The 26980-nt window shown below is 38.4% G+C and overlaps 1 protein-coding gene across 4 annotated transcripts in view; it reads right to left on the bottom strand.

The window, feature by feature from the left end:
* Positions 1 to 12633: 12633 nt before the first annotated feature.
* Positions 12634 to 26980, bottom strand: part of ATG5 (autophagy related 5) — a 123945-nt gene continuing 109598 nt past the window's right edge. For all 4 annotated transcript variants that reach the window (XM_044244745.1, XM_044244763.1, XM_044244754.1 and 1 more), the window contains one exon: positions 12634 to 13412. In XM_044244745.1, coding sequence (XP_044100680.1) covers positions 13276 to 13412 — 137 coding nt within the window. In that variant the 3' untranslated portion in view covers positions 12634 to 13275. The remainder of the gene's footprint in view (positions 13413 to 26980) is intronic.

Genomic DNA, 26980 nt, shown 5'->3' with positions numbered 1-26980 from the left:
ACTAAGATCACTTTCTGCTTTTGAGCAATTTTCTGTTCTCTCGCACTCCAAAGCAATATGGTTTCAAATTCCAAAGGTAACTCCTTTCTTAGTTCTGAGGGAATTCATGTCCGAGATACATGTAAGCAAACTGAGTTATTTAAAACTAGAGAGCGTTTAGGAGAAGGTAAATTTCAATCACAATTCAGCTAACTTCAGGAGAAAGGATGTTCAGTGTCTTGCATAGATGTCACTAGTTAGATTTCACTACTTAGGCTAAGCCAAATGTAAAACATTTAAGTTCAGTTGTCATTTATAAGGTTTCAATTTTTTTTTAAGATTTTATTTATTTATTTGACAGAGATTACAAGTAGGCAGAGAGGCAGGCAGAGAGAAAGGAAGGGAAGCAGGCTCCCCGCTGAGCAGAGAGCCCAAAGCAGGGCTCAATCCCAGGATCCTGGGATCATGACCTGAGCTGAAGGTAGAGGCTTTAACCCACTGAGCCACCCAGGCACCCCTCAGCTGTCATTTAAAAAAAAAAAAAAGCTTCACAGAACAAGGATGGCAGATCCAAGAACATCAGCAAGAGCATCCCCTGGGTGTTTGCTGGAAATGCAGAAGTTCCGGGGCTGTCCCAGCTACCCACAGGCAACACAGGCTGCTTTAAATGAGAGTCTCAGGTGGGGATCACTATCCTGCTAAAGTCTGAGAAGCTCTGGACTAACCTTAACTATTTCCAGATTCAGGTTACACCCTTCAGTGAACGCCGTGTAACCTTTAGCAATGAAGATAATATAATTTTTTAAAAGATTTTATTTATTTATTTGACAGAGAGAGATCACAAGCAGGCAGAGAGGCAGGCAGAGAGAGAGGAGGAAGCAGGCTCCCTGCCGAGAAGAGAGCCCGATGCGGGGCTTGATCCCGAATCCCGAGACTGTGACCTGAGACCGTGACCTGAGCTGAAGGCAGAGGGTCAACCCACTGAGCCACTCAGGCGCCCCAAGATAAAATAACTTCTTTGAGATGAGACTTGCATTATCAGAAAAGACTGTAATAGTCATTGTTCCCACCCTCCTGTTACTTGTGAAAACAACCTTCCTCTTTTCTGAATTCATCCCTTCCATGCCTTCCTAGACCATCTACTACCCCTTCCAACAGGATGATCACCTCTTTTTCCACGGCTTCCTTCCCTTTCACCAATGACACAAAGGTCTCCCTCTTGCATAAACATACACATCCACACACATTTCCTCTCCACCATGCTAACGGCTCAGCTACAATCATTTTTTCCCCATCACTAAATTTCTCAAGAGCAGTCTGCAACCAGATAGCTGTCAGACCTGAATCCGTTCTCCCCAAGGCCCCGAGTATTTAACTGCTGGCTCCGTAGGCCTGGTCTGTGACTTCCCCAGATCCATCAGGAGTGTATGAATTTTTTCTTTAGCATCATCATCTCCAGCATCTGCCTTCTTCCTCCTTTTGCTAACGGAGCATGGGCATTCCCCTCAGCTTAGCTGAAGGTCATCTCTTCTCTTTCTAACCCTATATCTTTGCTGTGTGTTCTCTCTCCCCAACTCCCTTCTGCTTCAAAGTTCACTTCCATGCAGCAAAGTTCCCAGTGTCTTCTTCAGCACTGACCTCCCTAGAACTCCCGTAGTCTTGTATTGTTTTCGTTCATTTAATATTTATGGAGAGTCTAGGACATGCCATTGCACTGTGTTAGGCACTGGGAAACAAAGCAGACACAGTCCTGTCCTCACGGAACTTACAGCCCACGTGGTCATGTCAAGCAGTTAATACAAGTGAGATAGACACCAAGGAAAAGTAGAGTGAGCTGGGGAGGGGGAGGGGGTGTACGATAATCCATCCCTTATCCACAGTTTCACTTTCCATGTGTTCAGCTACCTGTGGTCAGCCGTGGTTCAGAAGCAGATAATCTACTTTCTGACATAGCCTCAGAACGTCAATAGTAGCCTTAGCCCTATGTCAGAACGCCTACACCATTCAGCTCATATCATCTCATCCATCACGTAGATATTTTATACCTCACATTATCACAAGAAGGGTGAGTACAGTATACTAAGATATTTTGAGAAAGGGAGAAAAACTACATTCACATAACTTGTTATACCATGTATTGTTATACTTGTTCTATTTGATTGTAATTACTGTTAATCTCTTATTGTGCCTAATTTATAGATTAAATTTTATCATTGCTATGTATGTATGGGAAAAACATAGTATACATAGGGTTCGGTACTATCTAGTTTCAGCATCCACTGGGGATGTATACCCTGTGGATAAGGGAGACTACTGTATAAACGAATCTAGTTTAGGGAGTGGGGTTACCAGATAAAATACAAGAGATTGAGTTAAAGCTGAATTTCAGGTAAACAACAGATACCTTTTAGTATAACTATGCCCCAAATATTGCATGGGGTACACTTATACTAAAAATAATTTATCTGAAATTCAATTTTAACTGGGCATGTTGTATTTTTTTAAATATTTTTATTTATTTGAGAGAGAGAGAGAGAAATAGGGAGAGAGAGAGAGAGAGAGAGAGAGAGAGAAAGAGCATGAGTTGTGGAGGGGGCAGACTCCCTGCTGAGCATGGAACCCAATGTGGGGCTCAAACCTAGGACCTGGAGATCAGGACCTGAGCCGAATTCAGACCCTTAATCGACTGAGCCATCCAGGTGCCCCAGGCATTTTGTATTTTTATCTGCTACATCTAGCAACCCTACCAGGAAGGGATTGGTCAAATTGGTAAGGAAAGTCCTTAGGAATTGAGATAAAGGATGAGTAGGAATTAGTAAGCAAATAAGGGTGATAAGAGAGGGGAGACATTCCAGGAAGAAGAAGTAGTTGAGGCAAGAGTTTGCAATGAGAGTTTCATGCTTTTCAGAATCTGAAAGAGGTATAACGTGGTTGCTTCAGGAAGGAGGGGAGTACTGGGAATTAATCTAGTGAGGAGAAACCAGATCTTGCAATGCCTGCATCATGGTAAGGATTCTGGAGTACCCTAAAGACCATAGGAAACCATTTAAAGATTTTAGGCAGAGGAGAAAATGGACCTAAAATGGACCAATGTGGTGGTGTTGGTCGTTTTTTTTTTTTTTCCCCCATACCACCAAGAAGCAATCCTCTGAAACCAGCAGGATGTACAAGTCTACTCAATTCTGACACTACTGCATCAGATAGGGTCCTAATTCCACAGGTTAAGGGTCTATCGCCACAAAATTGCCTCCCTACCCCAACTTCTTCTGACAAACCAGCTGTAGTTGGGAGGTTCCCTTGACCCCCTCCTCCCTGGGTTCAATTAATTTGCTAAAGGAGCTCACAGAACTCGGTGAAAAATTTCACTAACAAGATTACCAGTTTATTATGAAAAACTATAACTCAGGAAAAGACAGATGGAAGAGATGCTTAGGGCAAGGTATATGGGAAGTGGTGCCTCTCTTCTTCAATTGCCATGTGTTTACCAACCCAGAAGCTCTCCGAATCACCTTTTGAATTTTTATGGAGGCTTTATTACAGAGGCCTGACTAAGCCCTTGGTGACTGTAGACTGATTCCATCTCCAGCCACTCTCTCCTCCCTGGAAGTTAAGGGAGGTAGGGCTGAAAGTTCCAACCCTCTAATCACATGGTTGGTTCTCTTGACAACCAACCCCCATCCTTAGGTGTGGCTGCCTCATGCAACAAAAGACACCTTTATGGCTGTCATCACTTAGGAAATTCCAAGGGTTTCAGGAGCCCTGCACCAGAAACAGGAAGACCAAGCTTGTATTTCTTATAATAAATCACAATACCACAGGACCAGAGCCAAAGTTTTCAATGATCTTTCTAGCTACCACACGAAGAAAGGAATTGAAGGGGCAAGAAGGTATGTGGGAACTCCATTTGAGGCTACTGTGATAGTCCAGACATGTTAGTGACTTGATCATGGCAGCTTCTCTCACTGGTCCCCAGACTCAGCCTGTCTAACCCTCCCAATACACTGCCATCAGCATCGTCACCTCAAAATTCGCTCTGAACATAAGCTCTACTAAAAATATTGGGGCGGGGCACCTGGGTGGCTCAGTGGGTTAAGCCGCTGCCTTCGGCTCAGGTCATGATCCCGGGGTCCTGGGATCGAGTCCCACATGGGGCTCTCTGCTCAGCGGGGGCCCTGCTTCCTTCTCTCTCTCTCTCTGCCTGCCTGTCTACTTGTGATCTCTGTCAAATAAACAAAATCTTTAAAAAAAAAAAAATATTGGGGCATCTGGTGGCTCAGTGGGTTAGGCCTCTGCCTTCGGCTCGGGTCATGATCCCAGGGTCCTGGGATGGAGCCCCACATCTGGCTCTCTGCTCACCAGGGAGCCTGCTTCTCCCTCTATCTCTGTCTGCTTCTCTGCCTACTTGTGATCTTTCTCTCTGTGTCAAATAAATAAATAAAATCTTAAAAAAAGATTCAGTAGCTCTTATAGCACACCAAAAACAATCTCATCTCCGTAGCATGGTACACAAGGCTTTGTGTAACCTTGTCAGAGCAGAACATACCTTTCCTGTCTTATCTTTCCCTCTTTCCTACAAGTGACAGGTTCCAGCCCAGTTGGCTGTTTTCTCTGAGCTTTTATCATGTGGCTCTACCTGGCTCACTGTCACTTTCTTTCCCTCTCTTCCCAATTTCATTCTTTTTTTTTTTTTTTTAAGATTTATTGGAGGGGCGCCTGGGTGCTCAGTGGCTTGGGCCTCTGCCTTCGGCTCAGGTCATGATCTCAGGGTCCTGGGATCGAGTCCCTCATCGGGCTCTCTGCTCAGCAGGGAGCCTCCTTCCTCCTCTCTCTCTGCCTGCCTCTCTGCCTACTTGTGATCTCTCTCTGTCAAATAAATAAATAAAATCTTTTAAAAAATATTTATTGGAGAGAGAGAGAGAGAATCTCAAGCAGACTCCCTGATGAGTGTGGAACCTGAGGCAGGGCTTGACCCCACAACCCTGAGATCAAGACCTGAACTGAAATCAAGAGTCAGGTGTTTAACTGACTGAGCCACCCATGCACCCCGCTGTCCAATTTCTTAGAGAAAGAATTTCCCTTTAAGCTCCAGGTCAAAAGTCTTCTTAGTGAAGGTTTTAATAACCTACTCCGATGTTACAGAAAGGCATGCATTCATGTTTAATAAGGACTTGTCATGTGTCAGGCACTATTAGAGGTATGAAGCTTACATTCTGTTGTGAGAAAGCCAAGACTACTGTAGCAAGTGGATCCTGGACCCGTTCTGCCTGGGTTTAAATCTGGGCTCTAATACTCACCTCATAACGTTAGTAAGTTTACTTAAACTATCCCATGCCTCAGTTTCTCCATGGGGATACTATCAGTTAACTATCTCCTAGAGCTTTGAAATTAAATGAGCTAATTTTTGAAACAGTCTTTGGGACACTGTAAACATTCTGTAACTATAAACTACATAGCCATATATACACGAAGTCCATAAAGGAATGAATCTGCCATAGTCAGAGGACCAGATGGGCTAGGAGGTCAGTATAGCATAATAAAATAGCAAAGGCTGAGCGATGAGGTCAGAAGCAGGGACCAGATCAAGCAGAATTTGGTAAGGATTTTAGATCTATCTTGTGTAGCATAGAAAGACAACGGGATATTCTGATCAAGGAATGGCCATGATGTCACTCGTGTTTTGAGAGGGTCATTATACTTTGAAGACTGAAAAAGAGCAAGAATGGAAGCAATGAGACCAGACGGGAGGCTCTGCTGTAGTCCAAGTGAGACGAGACGACAGGTGCTTAGACTTTGGTGGTAATGGTGGAAGTGGTAAGAAATAAATATATCCAGGGTATATTTTAAGGTAGACTCACTAGGACTTGCTGATAGATACGTATATGAAGAGGAGAAAGGAAGTAAAAATACAGGTTATAGGCTTTGGGGCCGGGCAGTGTTTATTAAGATGGGAAAGAGTGGGAGAGGTACAGGTTGAGGGGAAAGTCAGAAGTTTTGCTTTGACCAAATAAAATTTTAATTGTCTTTGACACATCTAAAATGGGTGTCAAGCAGGTGGCTGGATGTTAAGTCTGGAGCTCATGGGAGAAGTTAATATCGGCGAGAATATGGATGGTGTCAAAAACCATGGGATGAGCTCATTATTGACTGTAGCTAGAGGACCAAAGCCTGAGCCCTGAGACATTTCAACACAGGGGTCAAGAAGAATCATCAAAGGAAACCGAGAAAGGGGCTGAGGTAGGAGGAAAACCAGGAGGGTGTGGTGCCCAATGAAGAAAGTGTTTCAAGAATGAAGGTGTAATCAACAACTGCCAAATGCTTCTGAGAGGTCATGCAAGATTACCATCTGGTTAGCTCCAAGTAAATCAGTTTTCTCAGCTCTATTTTCTCATAGTGCTTTATTTGTACCTTTCTCGTTGCAATTTCCAACTATTATGTTCTATTGTTATTTTTGTCTTCTCTTCCCTTAGAGGTTCCTTAAGATCAGACACCATGTCTGATTCCTCCCACAACATTCATGACTTTATTTACTCAGTATTTGAATAGATGAATGAATTATGTGGAATTCTAGAAAATCTGGGAGAATACACTAATACAGAATTAGCAATTAAAAACTGGTGTTAATGAGGGCGCCTGGGTGGCTCAGTGGGTTAAGCCGCTGCCTTCGGCTCAGGTCATGATCTCATGGTCCTGGGATCCAGTCCCGCATCGGGCTCTCTGCTCAGCGGGGAGCCTGCTTCTCCCTCTCTCTCTCTCTGCCTGCCTCTCTGTCTACTGTGGTCTCTCTCTGTCAAATAAATAAATAAAATCTTAAAAAAAAAAAAAAGAAAAAAAAAACTGGTGTTAATGAGATGTCCTAAATGTTCTTAAAAACTACCATGTGGGCTTTGGTCTGCCTAAAATGAAAGATGTCTACCACACATCTGGGTTGGACTATTGCTAATCACAACTTATCTGAGATTTCTATTTTTTTAAAAAACTCTAATGGTACAGCATGGTACAGCCCAAAAGTAACTTAACTTTTTATTTGCTCCACATGATCTTTGTATGTATGTGTATACACACACACACACACAGACACACGCACACACACACACGACTTGGCTATCTCCCTGCTAAAGTCGGTTCCAATGGATACCTCAGAGGTCTTTCTCTGTCACACCTGAATATTAGCATCATCACAGTAGATCAGAGATCTCAGGATAAATTGATAATTTATATTACATGATAATTCATTTCAGAACCACGACAAAAGGAGCTAAAGAAATATGGGCACTAGGGATGACCAAGTGTGTAAGGACATGTGGTTGAGAAGGCATACCCAGAAAAAGGTCAGCAGTCAGGGGATGAAATTCTTCCCTAGGCCTGCACAAAATCAGTTAATAGGTCACTGATAGGTTACTCTCTCTGGAAAAGAAAGCTAAAAACCAACAGTTCTGAGGAATAAAAATATCAACAGCTAAGTTAATGGATGTAAGCTTTCAGCAACTTGTTATTTGGAAAATGTCCCCTAGACAACACAAAAAGACAGTTATCCATCCCACACAAGTACAGTATCCCCCTAGAAATCAGAAGTGCCCTCCACATGCCAGGGCAACGTATCCCTGGAGCCAGCCTTCTCTGCTTGGCCTGAGGCCTTCCCGTTGGGACTGGTAGTGATTATTTTCCTAGCAGGCCACATTTCACCTCCGTGGCTCTTTTGGCTAGCTTTACGGTGGCTCCTTGAGAGCCATTATTCACCTCTGATTCTGACTTTACTCATACCTCAGAACTGAGAAGTGAGTCTTCTCCAATCCATTGATCACTTACCTTAGTTTTTATATTTGAACATTTTGTAAAGAGACTTACGGTTCCAGCCCTTTTACTAAATCGAACTCTGGATGTGTCCTGCCAAATTACAGCACCGATGAGCAGCTGACCATCCACCCAGTCCTGGCACCATGAATTCCCAGCTACTGCATTCTCTCCCTGCACATACTTCGGCATGTAGTAGATACTCACGACGCACTTGCTGACCATTTTAAGAGCGACACCGACAAAAGGGAGCATATCTGTAGGAAGGAATGAACAGGCTAGAGACATTTTGTTTGTGGAGTCCGAAGCTTCGGAGCTTCTTTCAAACAGAATAGGAGGAATAAGCCTTCTGTTATAAAGTCTAGATCATCATGACCTAGTGATTCAACATAGCATTTTCATACTTGTTGGTAGTGGGGAAAAGAATTCTATGGTGAAAAAAGTTTGGGAAATGCTGAATCAGTCAGTCTCATAACCTTACAACTTCTCAGTGCCTTTCGTATGGCAACGTGCTCTGGACTCTGAAAGGGAGATGTGTCACACAGCTTTTTCCTCAACAAGTATTTAGTAGTCGATTGTTTCAGGTACAGTGCTGGGTCTTGGGAATACGATACTGGGCCAGACAGACCTGGTCTCTGCTCTTATGGAGTTCATGCTCACTGTGAGAAACAAATTTCACACAGGTATTTATTATGAAGCACAGTAACTGTTATGGGAGGGGGGACAGCATTTTCTAAGTAACACTCTCTAAAGCAGGCAGACATCTTCTTTCACTCAATATGAAAGATAGAAAGCCATATATTTCTCTTAAAGCTTTTCATGAACAGGGTCCTAATAGTCTACCTTGCTCCCAGGTCTAACACATTTTCCTTGCTAAAAATGTATTACATTTTCAGAAGTGAAGAATGGAGGCAAATGCAAGACACAAACCACTCAACTATGAAAAGGTCAAAATTAATAAATAGGTCCAGATGCTTGATGAGAATAGCTCCAGCTTTAGGGGCTGCTTAAATTAGAGTGATGTAGAAACAGAAGCTGTGTCCTGTGGTCTACTCTGCAACTAAAATGAATGTGGACTGACGCAAGGATCTGATCCACAGTGGTTCCTACTGAAAGTAGCTGGTTTGAGTCAGCAAGTCTTCACAGTAATGCAAACCCGAACCAACTGTACTTTGTATGTTGATTTCTAAACAACTAGGTTCTTCCTATTTTTATAGTGGGTATTTCTGGCAGAAAAACACCATACTGATTTTAAAGTATCATTAAATAATCCCGAGTTAATTTTTTCTTCTTTTATGTTCATTTGCAAAGCACAACTATGTATTTATTAGACACTCTGCTAAGAACCAGGGAAAACAAAGAGGGAAACAACCTGGTGTGTTTTATTCATCCTTGTGGAGTGGGGGTGGGGATGCTACTGAAGGAAAGCAAGATCCATCACTTTCAAAAAACTCAGTGGGTATGTCAAAGTATACGGACATTCCTAAATCTTCAGATCTGTCTTATTCTCACTGTGGATCATTCTCACACGTTCTCAGTTAAGAGCAGTTCAGTTAAACTTAAAAACCTGGCAAGGCAAGGGCAAGGCCTCCGGTAGGCCTCTGACATCCTGGCACCTTGTAGGCCCTCTTTAGCATATGAAAACTCCATTGAAACCTCCCTTCCCCTCACCTTCCCCCAAATGCAGGGTACAAAACCTGCCATCCCTCCCAACCGGGGGCGGCTGCATCTCTGCCTGCCCACGGGTCCTGTCCCCGTGCTTTAATAAACCACCATTTTGCACCAAAAAAAAAAAAAAAAAAACCTAAACAGTTAATGAACACATTAAAGAATCTAAAAATTGAGTCCTTTTACACTCTAAAGATGACTATGCTTACTAGATTCCACAGTAGTATTACTTTTGCTAATAGGTATACAGAATCACGATTTTGTGGGATGCCTGGGTGGCGCAGTCCATTAAGCATCTGACCTGATTTTAGCTCAGGTCATGATCTCAGTGTTAGAGATGGAGCTCTGCATTGGGGTCAGCACTCAACGGGGAGTCTGCTTAAGGTTCTCTCTCCCTTTACCCCTTCCCCCTGCTGCATGCCCTCACACACTCTAAGAAATAAATGTGAGACTTGTAATTCACACTTGAGAGAATATAAAGGGTTCTTCAGTCAAATAAAGCTACACAGTAAATGAATTTTTTTTAATTATAAAGTGTCATTCAGTCTCAAACTATCTGAAAAGAGGCATGCTTCTCTCCTTCCCAAGACCCCTGTGGGTAATTTTTAATAGTCTCAGACCAGGACGGGGATAAATTCGGAAAACACTTCGGAGGATGATGAACACAAGAGAGACAGGTAAGTATTCTGATTTGATTCCATCCCACTATGAATGGGATTGACTACAAATCCCATCACGGTTGACTTTTTCCTATCATATACCAAGAGACTACACTTCTATTTCAACTATGGTAGCACACATAGTAGGAAACCCAGCTTACCGCAGACCTAAATATCAACAGTACGATAAATAAAAAGTGAGACTGTCATTCTTTGGCATGACCCACATAAAGCAAGTTCCTGAAAATGGAAAAAAAAGTTATCTCATACAGCCTATAAAAAACAAACACATCCTAGAAAGATTGTCAATTAATACTGCCATTCAAAATCAAATCTTGTTTGTTGTTTTCTTAGCAAATGACTAATTCCTTTCTAGTATGTATTTGGGGCGGGGGGGGCGGGGGGCGGGGGAACAAAGCAGGACTAATGCATTTGTTGGTTCATCTTCGGCTGACATCACCACACTAGAGTCTGGGAGGGCAACTCTGTTTAATTATGAGCAGGCTTGGGGCGCCTGGGTGGCTCAGTGGGTTAAAGCCTCTGCCTTCAGCTCAGGTCATGATCCCAGGGTCCTGGGATCGAGCCCCGCATCAGGCTCTCTGCTCAGCGGGGAGCCTGCTTCCTCCTCTCTGCCTACTTGTGATCTCTGTCAAATAAATAAATAAAATCTTAAAAAAATTATGAGCAGGCTCCTTTGGGTCTCTAGATACATAAAGTGCTTGTCAATTCAACTCTATCCATTGTCAGAATTTAGGTCATCCAAATGAAAGACAACACTATGATGGACAAGCAATTATTTACTTTATTTAGGCTGAATTTTTACCTTCCTAGTTAACAATGCCAATAGTTTTAAAACATATTTTCATTTTCTTAGGGGGAGTCACTACCAAGAGTGAGTTATGAACAGGCATATAGAGATCCGTGGCCCTCTCCAGTTTTCTTTCCTATGTTCTTCCTTACACCTCGCATCTTTTACTTGAGAAAATTTTAGACAAGCATGAGACTAAGGAAAGTTAAATCAATTCCCCAACTGGCTTTATATAAATCAATTCCCCAACTGGCTTTATATAAATTTCATTTCCAACTCCTGGAAATAATGACAGACACAAAATTTTATTTAATTTTTTAATAAACCGTAAAATTGAAATATTCAAATAAAAAGAAACAAAAATAGATTATTTAAGCCCACACTAAATTCTGTGTTTATTCTTCCTCTGGGGATTGGGGCTTGACTTACCTGGGAAGAGAGCAGAGTAATACAGTTATGATGCTGGTGTAATAATGAACAAGTAACAAAGGGCAATGGCTTGAATAAAATTTACTCTCAAATCTGGAAGTAAAGATCAGCAGCTCGCTTGAGCCCACTGCGGAAACCTCAAACTAGTCTTGTCTGTGGAAAACTACTATGGCTTACCGTTCTTACCACACTTTCTTCTTCACAGCTTAGCACTCCCTGGCATTTTGATCCTTTTTGTTCACTGAAGCTCACTTCAGTCTGTCAAAACATCAAGGGGGAAAACCCCCAAACTGAATAGACGAATAAACACTTTTAATGTGAACAATCATATTCAGATCAACCTCTTTTGAAAAAATACAAGTCAGTGGGTTTTTTGTCCTTAAGTAACTCAAATATTGTTATTTTTTTTTTTTTGCCTTTACTAAAATGGCACTTTCCATTTTATTGACATTTGCCAATGTTGAATTTTCTCACGTGGGTACCTTGTTTTTCTTTTCGATTGAGGTTTAATCAGTCCATTCCAGAATATCTGCTCTTTGCCTAACTTTATCTCCTTCTGTGAATAAATGCACTATTATTAATCAGTGGAAATCACAAAAGGAAAAAGGAAGCAGTGAGCACTAGCCGGCTCATGCTTGAACATTCGTACAATTTTTATAAGAAAAACATTCATGTTTATTATGGAATCTAAAACTATTATCGGATATTACTACATCTTTTAGCATATTCAAATGGGCCGACAGTCCATGTGGACAGCAAGCTCACAAGAAACAGTGCGATGCACAAGTATGTTCGGCTGGTTGAATCCCAGCAGCATGGTAATAAAGTGCAGCAAAAATTTCCTTACACTGAGTAAGAACTCCAGGAACTTCTGAATATTTTTGGTAAAGTTGAGGAAAAGCTACTACAGTCAGGAGATCGATAATCTTTAGACTTCAAAGACCAGCTGCCAGGGGCCACAGTGAAATATTACACCAGAAGCCAATGAAAAACAGTAGCTTGGAAAGGACTGGGTTTTTTCCAAAGAGCAGAATTATCTTATATGGATGGTTAGCATACTATGATTTGACAGGCTTACAGTGATAAAACAGCAAAGATAAAGGATAACATTTAGCATGTAAAGAACATAGATTTAAAAAATCGGCAGCAAGAAATTCGACGACGGCTCCTGAGACAAGTTATCCTATGTCCTCCATCTACTCCATGTCAATGACGACCCGCCTGAATGGTAACACAGAGTAAAAACAGTGATCTACTACTGTACGTGAGTCAGAAAGTACTGGAAAAGTGACAAAATCGTATGTTATTAAATGACAAAACATATTTAGAGGCTTTATTTAAAAATCTCTCACTGTTCATTATCAAAGTTACAAGATTGTTTGCATACCAATAGACAGACTGTAAACATAGGAAATTTTCATTAAGGAAAGATGGGTTTACTGTAATTGGATCTTTTACAAAAAATTACTGCAAGTTATTGATAACAGAATTTCTCTTTTACTTTCTTAAGTCTAATTCTCTAGAAAATTAAACCAATGTTTCCACTCCCTCGAGCTCAAGTTCAATCATGGTCACCTTAGGAAATACCCCTGTTTATTTGTTAATCAGAAATACAAATCGAGTGGCACATATTTCCATTTTCTTCTTAGGCCAAAGGTTTCGGCTTCATTATATTTTACAAGAAAACAGAAGACTTGCAGTGGTCCTGTGAAGTCTTTCATGTCGCAGCTGAGGTTTAATGACGGCAGTGGAGGAAAGCAGTGGTGATGCAGAGTAAGACCAGCCCAAGTGCCCTTATCTGACATGGAATCATCTTCCTGTTTGGCTTGCAGTAGTGTTTCTGGTCAGGCTGCCTCCACCACACCTGATTGAAGCAAAAGGGTGACATGCTCTGGTAAATCCTGTTTAGGGGTGATTCCGCTCAGGCAGAGAGTTGATCCTTCAGTCTGTTGGCTGCGGGATGATACTAATATGAAGAAAATTATCCGGGTAGCTCAGATGTTCACTCAGCCACTGCAGAGGTGTTTCCAACATTGGCTCAATTCCATGAATCATCACCTGATTCTTTTTCTCTCCATCTATTCCAGGAAAGAAATCCAACAATAATCAGGAAGGGTCAAGACAGAAGAAAAAACAATCTGTTGCCTTTTGAGAATCCTTGGTGAGGTAAATGGGCTTAACAGCTTTAACAGGTTAAACCTGGTCTGTCTCCTGAGCAGGAAATGTGGACATGGAGAAAGTTCAAATGTTGCAATATGTATCACCCAAAACAGAAACCTGAGGGTTGCAATGAATTCTGATAAAAATTCTGTTGCTATATGTGAAAGTATTCATTCTTTCTTAATTACTGTGCTTACCTAAGATTGACGTTAATGAAACTATAGTGAAGAAAACAGCCCATTGTACCCACTGACCAAAATTTATTTTAGTTACACATTAAAAACTGTACCATATGGTTATTATATATGGCAGGTGTATGAAGTAGGTCAATACATATTTAAAATATGTAAAATAGAAACATGACTAGAAATCATCAAGAATAAGATCAGTGTTTGCGAAGATGTTTAACAAAACAGATGGGAGCCCTAGGTTAATTTTCAATCAAATTGTTCAAATATGTATCAAAGTTTTAGAGACAGGGAGTTACAGTTCTAATAAGAAGGAACTAAGAGTCTGACTCAGGATTCCTATTTTAGAATCATGAAAAGGGATTTCTGTTAACACCCATTTGCTAATTAAGTGTGCTGCAATTCACGCTTTTCTTTCAAATTCAAAATTTTCCACAGATTTAAGGTGCACTGTGTGTCTTTTATGATTCTGGTACGATGTACTGACAACTTTTATGGTAAACAGCAGTTCCCTCCTAACCATTTCCTTGGTTGTTATAGGAAAACAAAGAAAGCAAAACCAAATTCCCTTTTTGAAAGCAAAACAAAACAGAACCTTCAAGAACTTTGTGTCACTCATCTGGCACACTTCTTGGTTTGTCTCTGTTAATCTCTCCAAAATACAAGGTCTAAACCTCTCAGCTTCCTGGAGACAAGAGTCAAGGAAACAAGGAGCTCATGGAACTGTATGAGAGGGAAATACCCTCTTTCCCCCCCTTTCTGCTCTGTTCATCCCTAGTGCTCTCACATCCAGGCAAAATGGACTGATGAGGTATGAGGATAATGGCGTGGCAGACACCTGAAACAAGAGACCCTTTTAAAGAAATATTTAAACTCCCCCTTAGAAGTAGCACAGGTCCTGGGAGGTAACAGTCAACAGACTGACCATAAGAGAATACATAAAAACACTACAGAGAATTCATAAAATGATGCCAAATATATAAAGCTAAAAAACACACTCTCGACCCCAAACATAGGCAAGCAGAAGTCCCAAAACAAACTCCTGAATCACTCCCATACTTGAAAGCAATTTTGGAAAAAGACATCGCCTCCTAATGCTTCTCATTTAAAAAAATGCTTTCATGTTTTGATTTTTCTGATAATCTTTGTTGAATCCACACATACTTTTTTACACAGCTGCAATCACTGTTAATACAATGACTAATTTTCATAATGATGGGAATCATCTATAAATAAAAGATTTAGCAATATACAGAAGACTACAGAAAGCATGGTATTAGTACTCTGAGAATATTTTAAATTGTTGGTATTCAAATGGACAAACCCTCAGCTATCTGGAATGATTCATTCTTTGTAAGTTCTAGATTGCCAAGGTTTCAGTGCATTAAATCTTTCTTAGAATATTTGAAAACATTTCCGGTATAGTTCTCTTCATATTCTTATGTATATTTCTTTGAAATATTTTAATATTCTCAGAATCTTCCTCCTACTTAGCACTGAGTCAAAAAATGAAAGAGCAGGAGTAGAAGAGTTCCTTATCTATAAAATTTTTCCTTAAGCCAGAGCTTCTTTTGGATGCCATGAAACAGAGTATGAGAAACAAGTCTCAACTCAAGATCCAAAATGTTGTCCTTAAGCAGTACTTAAATGTGGGAGCAAATACAGTATGGTGTACAATCCACTCATGCACAGTGCGTTTGAAAGGTAAAAGACCCCTGTTACGGAAGGATCGCTGGGAGTCCGAGCTGTACAACGTAAGGTGGAGAACATAAGCACTATTCAAATACCTTATCAAACAAGCCTAATAAATCACATACTCAAAGCCCTAATAGGCAGCACAGACTCTCTGGTTTAAACTGGGGCCACTTTCAATATATAACATAAAAGTGTCACTAACTAAACCTTGACAACTATGGAAATGCATCTAAGACTATCATATTCCCCAATACAACAGTTTAAGATCTTGAATATATATTTTGTCACTGCCTCCATTTACCCAAATACTTCAACTGTATACCTTGATCTTTCTTGTTTTCGAACTTCCCCCCCATCAACACAACTGCTGCCAGAGGACTACTCAGAATGGAACAGCAGTTCCCTTGGAACTAGTAACTGAAGTTTCCCTCTCATCCATCACTATAACTCCAGCGCTGAGCACGGTGCCCAACACCTAGTAAATAGTTAATAAATGTTTTTATTGGATAAAACATTTTTGTTAAATGTTTGGATAATCTTGTTGCTGGCAGAAGGCACCACTAGAAGGCACTGCCAAAACTAATGTGTAGAGAACAGTTTCTGATGGTTGGTACTACTAAGTAGAAGAGCTCTACCTATAAAGGCTGTTTTGGTTATTAAAATAATATAAAGTCAAAATGTTTCCAGATAAGCCAAGAAGCATATATGCTATCACCTGAACTCATGCTACCATAAAGGACAACAGAGCATGACTAGACACTTTGGTAATAACAGAACTAAAGAAACGAAGCAGTGAAAAATTAGCAAGATGTTTCTTGTTTTCCTAACAGTAGAAGGGAAACACTTATGATATTGTTAAAGTAAATTGTGTTTTTGGTAAATATGTTTTCATGTTTCAAAATGGGAATCTAGAATTTAATACTTGGGAACAAGAACTATCTCACTACAAAGCAAATGACTCAGGCGAAAAATGTTACACCACAACTCACCCACTCAGATTTTTTAAAAAAGTAGTCTGATGCTTTAAAAGTAGGTAAACATTTGAAACAGTAATCAAGTGAATTAGTTCTATATGAAATTCTCTCATACAGAGCACTTTAGGGGGGGTAACTCGATTCTGATATAATTTCAAACTTCTGGAAAAGTTCCAAGAGTAGTACAAGGAATTCCTCTTCACCCAAATTTATCAACTGCTTACATTTTGCCCATCTGCCTTATTGTTCTGTAGGCATACGATTCTTTTCTGAATCACTTGAAAGTAAGTTAGAAATAGTGAGCCCTTTCCCCCTAAATGTTAGTGTGTACTTGCTAATAAAGATATTCGTTTATATAACCATGATATAGTCATCAAAATAAAAAAAATTAACTTATAATACTGTGTAATCACTTCAAATTTTATCAACTATCCTAATTATTTTACTCACCTATCTAGAATCCAGTCCAGGAATCACACATGCATTTAACAGTGGATAGATTTTGCCTTTTTTAACCTTGACAATTTTTGAAAAGCACATGTTATTTTTTTGTAAAATGTCCACGTAGGAATTTTTAAACTTAATTATTTTAACTCATCTTGTAAATATAAGGATAATTATTCATAAATAATTTGGGTTTGTAAATTAAGGAAAAGGACAAAATAAAATCAGAGACACTATTTTCATTAGGTAGAGGAGGAATTCAATTCACTTTAAGAGTTAGATATTAAACCCCAAAAGATCATATATCAACTCAAAGAATATAAAATTTCATTTCTTATATTTATCTTACTTATAAATCTAAGGGTTATAAAAGATAAAAATGTAAATATATCATATAATTTTATATTATCATCAATAGCCTAATAAAAACAAACCCAATTCTTAACTGGCATCTACTTTAAAGTGAACATTTATAGAGTTGTGTGACATTTTAAGAAAAATATATTTAGACAGATGTTAGTTGAATTACATAGGGCAGCAAAAAGAAAATGTGTATTAGCCACACAAGTCATTAATGAAAATTATGAACTTAAAACAATGGTAACTTCTTATGTATATGTAAAAAATTTATACCTATACACAGTGTGTATATACACCAAATACACACTATGAATATAACGATATACCGAATATAAACGAGACATGAGGGGACCTGGGTGGCTCAGTTGGCTGAGTGTCCAACTCTTGACTTTTGGCTCAGGTCATGATCTCAAGAGTTGTGAGACTGAGCCACAGAGGTCACACTCCATGCTTGGAGTATGGAGCCTCCTTGGGATTCTCTCTCTCCCTCTCACTGACCCCCAAATAAACAAAATTTTAAAAATAATAAAAAGATTTAAAAAATATATAAATGAGCCTGAAAGGAACGAGGGCCAACACTACACTGTTGGTTAAGGAGGTGCTACTGGAAGATGACCCCGGAGGCGACAAGCTGAATTCCTGGTCAGGTCATGAAGGGCTCTGAGCAGGCCTCAGATCTCTTTCCGGGGGTCTCCTTACACATAAAATGAAGGCGTCTCTGTAGAGCCACGGTTTGCAAACTGGCTGATGATCAGAATCATTTGGGGGATTTAAAAATATATATATAAGCTGGGACCCTCTCCAGACCTTCTGAATCAACCTCTGGGATAAATACTCCCTTAAATAAATCTTATGACAATAAGGGTGTAGAATTTTTCCTTCAACAAAATCTTATGCAGAAAGTCGCCATATAATATAGGGGATGATGGGGTGGCTTTGGTTGATGTGGGATTGCGCGTCTCCCAAGTCCTGCTGCTTGCTGACTTACAACCCATGGTTCATTCCTGATATGACTCCATGGGTCAGTTTGTAAACCATGTTCTAGAATTGAGGATCACGAACAGGTCTTAGAGCTCTAGTCTTTTATGCTTAAATAGCAATAGTTCTTTCAGGTTCAAATTAGCATAATTCACTAGTTTTGAATTCTTAGGCAAATCACTTAATTTTCTGAGTCTCAGTTTCCTCCCCTCATTCTGTGAATAAAGAATTCCAGGGATGCCTGGTTGGCTCAGTTGGTTAAATGTCTGCCTTCCACTCAGGTCATGATCCCAAGGTCGTGGGTTTGAGTCCCACATCAGGCTCTGTGCTCAGCAGGGAGCTGCTTCTCCCTCTGCCTGTTGTTCCCTCTGCTTGCACTCTCTCTCTCTGACAAATAAATAAATAAAATCTTTAAAAAAAAAAAAAAAGGGTTCTAATCTCCAGGGTGTCATGGAGATTAAATGGGATATCCAAGGAGAACACTCAGCACACAGCCTAATACAAGGCTTGGACCTAGTAGACACCCAGTGAAATTGGGGACTTTCTTCCCCACTTCTCCCTCCTGCTCACTCCCTAAAAACACAAGAATGTTGAAAATTTTAAAGAGTAAGTAAAGCCAAAAGACTATTTTTTAAAAGATCATGGTTTAATAACAAGAAATAAACACTCATTGTAATTCTTTCCTGTATAAAAAGTTATGGTAATAAGGTAATTTTTTCAGTACTAAGATGTACCAAAAGATACATAAAAACCATGAATTCAATTATGTGATTAGCATGCAAAGGGCTGTGAGAATCTGGTCTAATGCAAATATACACTCTGAATTATTCAGTCCTACTATTATTGTAGTGTGGCACATAAATTTTACAAATGTGCTAAGAAAAAAAAAGAAAAAGAAAAATGACAACAAAAATGCAAAACCTCAATTATTATGCAAACAACAGAATGAATGACAGTTTAAAAAATTCCTTAAGCACTGTAAACCCTCTGAATTAAATTAGTAGTGCTCTCAAGATATATATTTAGTCAAGATATGTGTGTGTGTATGTGTGTGTATATATATATATATATATATATATATATATATCACTGACAAGTCAAATGAGCCCTGCTGTACTACTGTTATGTTATTTAGTAGATTTTAGGTAATGTTCTTATTTTTTCTTTAAAGAGGAGAACATTCAAATAAGGGGAAAAAACTTCCAAAATCTTTGTTATACATCTAAAAATATATCATAATTTAAGAACTGACCATATATGAGGAATCTGCCTTTTTAGAGATTTCTATTAGCAATGGCTCAAATCTTCCCCATCTCGATATACATTTTAGTCCTTATTTTTTGGCTAATTTTCAGTATGGAATATGACCTAAATGTCTTTAAAAATAGGTTAGTTGAGATTCTAGAGAGATGCAGGGGTTTCAATTATACTTTTAATTAGTAATACTAAATATGTGAAATCTCCTTGAATTTAAAGGAAGCTAAAGAAATGGATGGTGTATCTTCAAAGATAAATGCTTTAATCAGAACATTTCAGTCTAATTAATCTTTTTAGCACATACCTGTAAAGATGGAATAGTAGAAATCTAAGGCTAAATGCTGTACCCACTGAGTTTAGCTTTGTGGTTTCACATTTATGTTTTGTAATTCAGCAGAAAATGACCTGATTTGTTATCTTGGAATGTATGATACTGAAGATAAAACTTTGGGAAAATACTTAATACTTCTGAAAAAGTTTTAAACAAATGAAGAGACGAGCTTCTGGATTACCACTAGTCTGAATGATTTTGTTCTGTCTGACAAATTCTTTAACCTCTGATATGTTCATTAGTAAATGCCAACTAATTGAATCCATCGACATGAAAAACCACAGGCAGAAATCTGAAGTGCATACATCATGCTGAAGGATTCTGACTCAGCCTCAGCAGTAACAGTCAGTGAGGTCAGGTCAAAGAGGGTTAAACCAAGCCAGGATATAGCCAAAGGAATACATCAAACGCTGATTTTAAAAGGGCAATTAATCTTAGACAGAAATGCTTCCTGGGGAATGAGATCTCAATCTTAAGAGCACACTACATGATGTAGCAGTAAAAATGAACATATACAAGCTTACAGAGCTTTTATCCTATGATCACAAACAGAAGGAGAGCGCTGTTTATCGGAGAAATACAAACCCATTTAAAAATACTTACATTAACTTCTTCCGGATCTATACTCACTTAGCAGTACAGGTCTTAATGAACATGTAATATCACAGTTAATATATACCACATATCTCTTTCCATGTGTAACTTTTATATTTTATATATTTTAAAAGTTATTTCTGCCCGAAATAGTCCCAGAGCCTTGGCTCTTAACATTCTAAATAAGATTTTCAAAACATGTCCATGTTAGTTCTTTCATGGACTTTTGCTTATAATCTTTACATTTCTTAATGAGGAAGACATAAACCAAACTTCAAACCAAAAAAAAAAAAAATCTGCTAAATAATTAAAAGAGAATTGTATTAAATTAAGAGATTGTAAGACTATAAGAGATTGTAAGCTGATTAAAAGTCTCCTGGTAATTAGATAAAAATGTGATAAAAGTTAGAAATTTAAACTTATTCTTTTAAACTCAAAAAATAAAATAAAACTTTGAAAATATAGATTCAAATGTTTTTGATCTGCTTTCATAAAATGACCCAGTGTAATTCCGGTTGAGTGTAATAGGAACCATTAATATTTGTCAAGTATGAATTACAGGAGAGTTCACTGTTTTATTTAAAATATAAGCAATAATTACACTGTTTATATATGGTCAGAATGAGGTCTCACAGAACTGTTTTAATGAAGAGATGACTAGCTTTTAATCACCTGGATGTGTTACTATTTTGTTAAGGGAATTTTATTTTGTAATGTTAAAGATGAAATATTAATTGTGCAAGTGTCTACACCCACTTTTAAAAAAATAAGATTAATTCATTTAACTTCTTGAGATTTACATAAAGAACAATAATTGAAAGGAAATCAGAGGCATCTTCTGACAGGTACAGTAATCTCATTTCCACTCAGGGAGAATAAGAAAAATTAACAGTTTATTATTTCTTTGACTTCACAAAAGACATATGTCAGTCGACTAAGTCATTAACAGGTTCTGTATCACTGAGATTAGTCCATTCTGTCCATGTGATGGGAAAAACACAAAGATGAAAGGAGAGTGAAACAGTCAGGGCAAAGAATTTCCCTCTAAAATTTTAGTTTAGAATTTGATGGCAGAAAAGAAAGTATTACAAGTACCAAGATTAAACTAAGTCTAACAAACTGCTTCTGTCCAATCTTAAGTACAGTAGACTTTTACCCATGAGAGCTATATTTAAAAGAGCTTTAAAAAAAAAAAAAGAGCTTTTTGAACTCCCATTGTGAATGACACTATATCATTCTTTCACATAAAATATGCAGCTGGTGAGGGAGAGAGAACAATGAAGAGCAGCGAGTGTCAGGACGAGACTGAAAGGGCGAGTGACCAGTGACCTAGTGCGGCAGGCCAGACTCACAGTATCTCAGCAGAGCTATGAATGGGCCTTCAGTGATTACTTGTGGATTGCTGAAACTTCAATCAAATGTGGGAACTTCTGCTCAGGGTCTTTAATGAAAAACTTTCACTAAGAGCACCACTTTCAGACACCTCTGCCTTAAGATTTTTTTCATTAAATGTATCTTAACAAGTGTATGATAATTGAGCTGGCTACTGAGATTAAGTAGATGCCCTAGCTTCTTTCTTTCTTGCCAGGGTCAGATTTCTGGCATATGCTAATCATTTACTTAAAAAAAAAAAAAAAGTACAAATCAGTGACCCAGAACTCTTGCCATAATCTGATATATAAGCAGTTACACTATCAGTTTATATTTTATCATAAATTTATACCTTCTGTGAACACGTCTAGTATCAAGTACCTGTCTGTGCAGAGTGGGATTATCAATAAACAAGAAAATAGTGCTTCTTTCTAACTCTATTTTATAAATTTCCTAAGAGAACAGTTATTTATTAAAAAAAAAAATTAACAAAACTGCAGGAAAAAAATGTTAACTATAAGACCTTGGAAAAATATGATTATGAAATCTCATTTAAACAAATACTTTGTTTAAGCCCTACAACCATTCTATGAGGCTAGTAGCAGGAATTATCCTTATTTTGTAGAATAAGAAACCTGGATCTGTTTAAAAAAAAAAAAGAAAAGAAAGAAAAAGAGAAAGAAAAAACAAACAACGAAGTGATCTTCCAAATGAGTATGAAGGTACAAAGAGATACTACAATGAAAATAAACTCTAAATGAGTGAAAAAAGAAGTACTGAAATTGAAAAACCTATTGTTCTTACTCTTAAACCCTCATTCTCATGCAATTTGGGGGTTTGCAGGGTTTAGGTTTCTGTGGCATGAATTTGAGAAATGAAATACCACCTCTTATGGAGGGGGTCAGCATGCCGACAGAAGTGCCCACTTCTGGCTCAAGCCTCAAATCACAAGGTATCAATCAATCAAATCTAACACTCAAAGGATCTGCCTCCTATGAATAATATGAGATTTAGATGTTTCTTTCTCTAACTGCTCTATGTCTGGAAAAAAATTTTAACATCAAATAGTTAATTCACTTTATAAACAACCTAATCTTATGTTAGAGTGAGAAAAAGGTGAGTGTACCATCTTCTTTTACTTTTTGTAAAAAACTATTCCACTGTTTTTCTCCTACAAATAAAGCATTATAACTTTTTCTAATATTTTATTTCTTTCAGAGAGAGAAAGAGAATGAGCAGGGGGAGTAGCAGAGGGGGAGAAGCAGACATTTAATTTTACCGACTGAGCCATCCAGACGCCCCTAAAGTAACAAGTTTTTAAGTAAGACGACCCAAATGGGGTATAATTACCCCTAACCCCAGTTGTTGACATTATCTTCCAATGTACTAACCAAGCAAATAGGTCAATCACTTAGCTCCTCAGTGCTTTCTGCACATTTCTGACAACACTGAAAATTTTCTTCATGTTTATGGGAGAGAAGTTGAAAAATCTGGCTAGTCAATCTTTCAGAAAATAGAGTAGGGAAATTTTAGATGAGCATTTTAGACCAGGTAGTACCCCTGGCAACTAGCCCCTAGGTAGCAGGTGAGGGGTTCTATTTCTGTGGTGCTCAGGCACTATGTCTGACGTGTTCTCTCCTTTTCATCTAATTTCTGCTCATCTTTTAAGACAGCTTAGTCTTCACTACCTCATCCAGAATAGATAAGAACAATTCCAGGGGCTTCCTAAAATTCTTTGCATATCTTCATTCCTGCACACACCACATGTGGGCATCTTTCTGCCCATTCCAACTGTATCAAAGTTTCATAAAAGCAGGAACTACGTCTCACACCTCTTACTGTGTTCAGCGCCAGAAGTCAGTATGACGCAAAGGAAATGACTGACAAAAAATAAAGTCCACAACATCAAATGGAAACCAAAAGTTAAATGGGAGTTGGGAAGGGTCTGAAGGAGTAAATAAATTCCCAGGAAGCAAAGCAGAAATGGAAATGCAAAGAGCCAAGTGGCCAAAGGGCTGTACTTGTTGGTAAGAGAGATGCTGGGAACCTTCACTGATTTGCCACGGAATGTAAGCCTTTCCCTATACATACACTCTATCTGTTCCCCAGCCCAACTGTGACAGTTGTGATCACCCACAACCCTGACATAAACTTACCAAAGTAAAAATGGACATTTTTATTCTCATAAGCCTAACTTTGAAGGTTCTTAAATATTACATTAGAAAACTGGGAAATAAAATATGATTGGGCAAAGCTTATAGGTATTTTGTATTCTCTAAAGTAAAAGAATAATAGCTATGTTTTTAAATTTTTGTTGTTACTTTTTTGTAAGTTGTTTTTAATGAACAAAGAAAGAAGTATTTCACTTCAGGTCTGGTACAGAAGCTTAGCTCTGAGTCATTTTAACTTACAGCTGACACCATGAAAAAAATTTACCTGAGCTCACCTTTGGTTACTTCCTGTTACCTTTAATTTGGCTAACTCCTCTAGCCACTTAAAAACAAAACAAAAAAGGGAACACACAAAGCAGCTCATCATTAGTTACTCCACAAGAACAATGACCTAAAGCACGTCTTCATAAATATTAGCACACTCTACTTTCATATGATGAAATAAGGCAAAATTCCTTCATGCATGAATCACTAGTTGTAAGGAGTAGTAGACAATGGTGCCACATAACATTTATGAAGTACTTTCTCTTTTTATCATGTGATGACAGCCAGTTCTTATCCACACACACCCAATCTTACAATCTTTCGCTTTCAACTGAAGTCGGGCGCAGGTGTTTCAAAATGCTTCACATTTGTCAATACCACAGGTGTAATGAACCAGACAGTAAACAGTTCTTTACTGAAACAGTGACTTTATGTTTTGGACACTCCCCACAGATCCTGAAACGACGGTTATTTTCCAGTATGAGGTTACAAAAGGAGAGGCAAGCACAAGTTTTTCCAAAGATAAGATACTGGTATTAGAAATGTGGCCTCCTTTGGTATGAAAGGTACTATCAAAAGTACCTCAAAAGTACAGATGCTATTTATATCATTTCAATGAAGCATGTGTACGTATGTGTGTACTCCAGTAGATGCAAGCGTGCGACAGTTAGGAAGAAGTTGGTCATAAACATACCCTCCTATAGCACCTGAAATTGCGTAAAAGGCAGATTTGTAGATTATAGTTTTGAGTGGCTACCTCACTGGTCCCCTTCAAAAAAAATGTAAGGGAAATCACATTGTCTATTCTCCAGGGATGGATGTACAGGTTGGGCAGCCTACAAATTCAGGAGAGAATAAAGAGTCTTTAAAAGAGTAAACACTTCACAAATCTGTGTGCCATTACTGTGCAGGGCCACACTAATCTTGTATGTATTGTTGTTATCTGGGTGTAGGAATGGCAAAAGAGCACGAATGTACATTTTGACAAAGTGCGCCAGCTCTAAGCACGTGACTATTTTTTATTTTCATGTCTTATTGTCACAGCCACCATTTTATAAGTTCAACAAGAAAGTGGCCAGAATTATATACAGGAACATTAAAAAGAACAAAATAACATTTTTTAATGTTTGCTTTTTTCTAACACTTTATTCTGTGATTTATGTTTTAGTACCAGATCTTGCCCTCATGCCCCTACAGTATTTACTGGTATGATCTTAGGAACCTGAACTGAACACCATTTTGGGCAAAACAACAATAGTGTTCAGTTCAGGTTCCTAAGATCATACCAGTAAATACTGTAGGGGCATGAGGGCAAGATCTGGTACTAAAACATAAATCACAGAATAAAGAGTTAGAAAAAAGCAAACATTTCAAAATGTTATTTTAAACTAAACAAGAAAGTTGAAGTGAAAATGAAAACAAATGGAAGCACGCTAAGACAAACAAACAAACAAACAAACCAGGAGATGGAGATCTGAGTTCTAAACCTAGTTCTAAACCTCGTTCTGCAACTAAGTTAAGAGACCCTTAGCTACTCATCTAAGAAATCAAGAGACTGAACTCAATTAACTTTAAGGTTCTATAATTAAAGATTCTTTAAAGATGTCAAATAATAGAATTAACACCCAACCAATTTCTTCCTATTCTGTAGTAAATCTCCCCTCATCACTCTGTGTTTTTGTTAATTTTGCTGCTGGTTGGGACATACACCATTACAGTACATTCTTCTTCCAAGGGTTTGGGTTTCTTTGTGATGTTCTCACTCAGTAGGCATGGATCTTACTTTATTTTTTTAAGGATTTTATTTATTTTACAAAGAGAGACAGCAGCAAGAGCACATAACAGCAGGGGGAGCAGCAGGAAGAGGGAGAGGGAGAAGCAGGCTGCCTGCTCCCAACATGGGGCTCAATCCCAGGACCCCAGGACCATGACCTGAGCTGAAGGCAGACATTAACCGACTGAGCCACCGAGGTGCCCCAGGCAAGAATCTTATTAAGAAGTAAATTTTAAATGACAGAAAATTTTTAAAGTATATTGTCAAAAAATATATTAAAAAAGAACAATAAAGGGGCACCTGGGTGGGTCAGTTCGTAAACTGACTCTTGATTTCAGCTCAGGTCATGATTTCACGGATCCTGGGATTGAGCCCTGTGTCAGGTTCCATGCTGGGTGTGGGGCCTGCTTAAGAATCTCTCTCCTTCTCCCCCTGCTTAATGCTCTTAAAAAAAAAAAAAAACAAAAAACAAAAACAGTAAGGTAGCTATTTCAATATAAACTTAAATTTCAATAGCTCTTTTTTCTTTTTTAACTGAAGTAGAGTTAACATACAATATTCACTGTGTATATTGTAATTCAATATACACAGTGAATTCAACATTTATATACATTAGGAAATAATAACCACAGTAAGTCTAGGTACCATCTGTCACCATATAAAGTAATTTCAATTACTCTTAGTTGATAAAAGCATTTTTTAGTGTTCCTTAAGATACTACAAAGTACTAAAAAAGAACGAAAAATACAGTACAGAGTAATGAGTCACTGAAAGCCAATGCTTGCAGATGGGACAGGTAGGAAGTATATGAGTCTCATTTGTGTTAGCAATAAAAATGATTACTATCTTAATTATACTTCAAATGGAAAAACTATATTCCTAAATCCTTAAGAATGGGGCAAAACAGACATTAAACAGACTTAAAAAGAAAAACAAAAAACCAACCCTTACAGCTTGGAGAAAATGAAATGGAATGGTAAGATTAGTCCTGAATCAAAAGAAGTTACTAGGAGTTTCTCAGTGAAAATTTCTGTAACCTTTGTTCAAAAATAGAAGTTTACTTAAATAGCTCTATAAGGAAATAC

This window comes from Neovison vison, chromosome 1 (assembly GCF_020171115.1).
Source record: "Neovison vison isolate M4711 chromosome 1, ASM_NN_V1, whole genome shotgun sequence".
In the NCBI taxonomy this organism is placed as follows: Eukaryota; Metazoa; Chordata; class Mammalia; order Carnivora; family Mustelidae; genus Neogale; species Neogale vison.
This window is presented reverse-complemented; position numbering and strand designations above follow the sequence as displayed.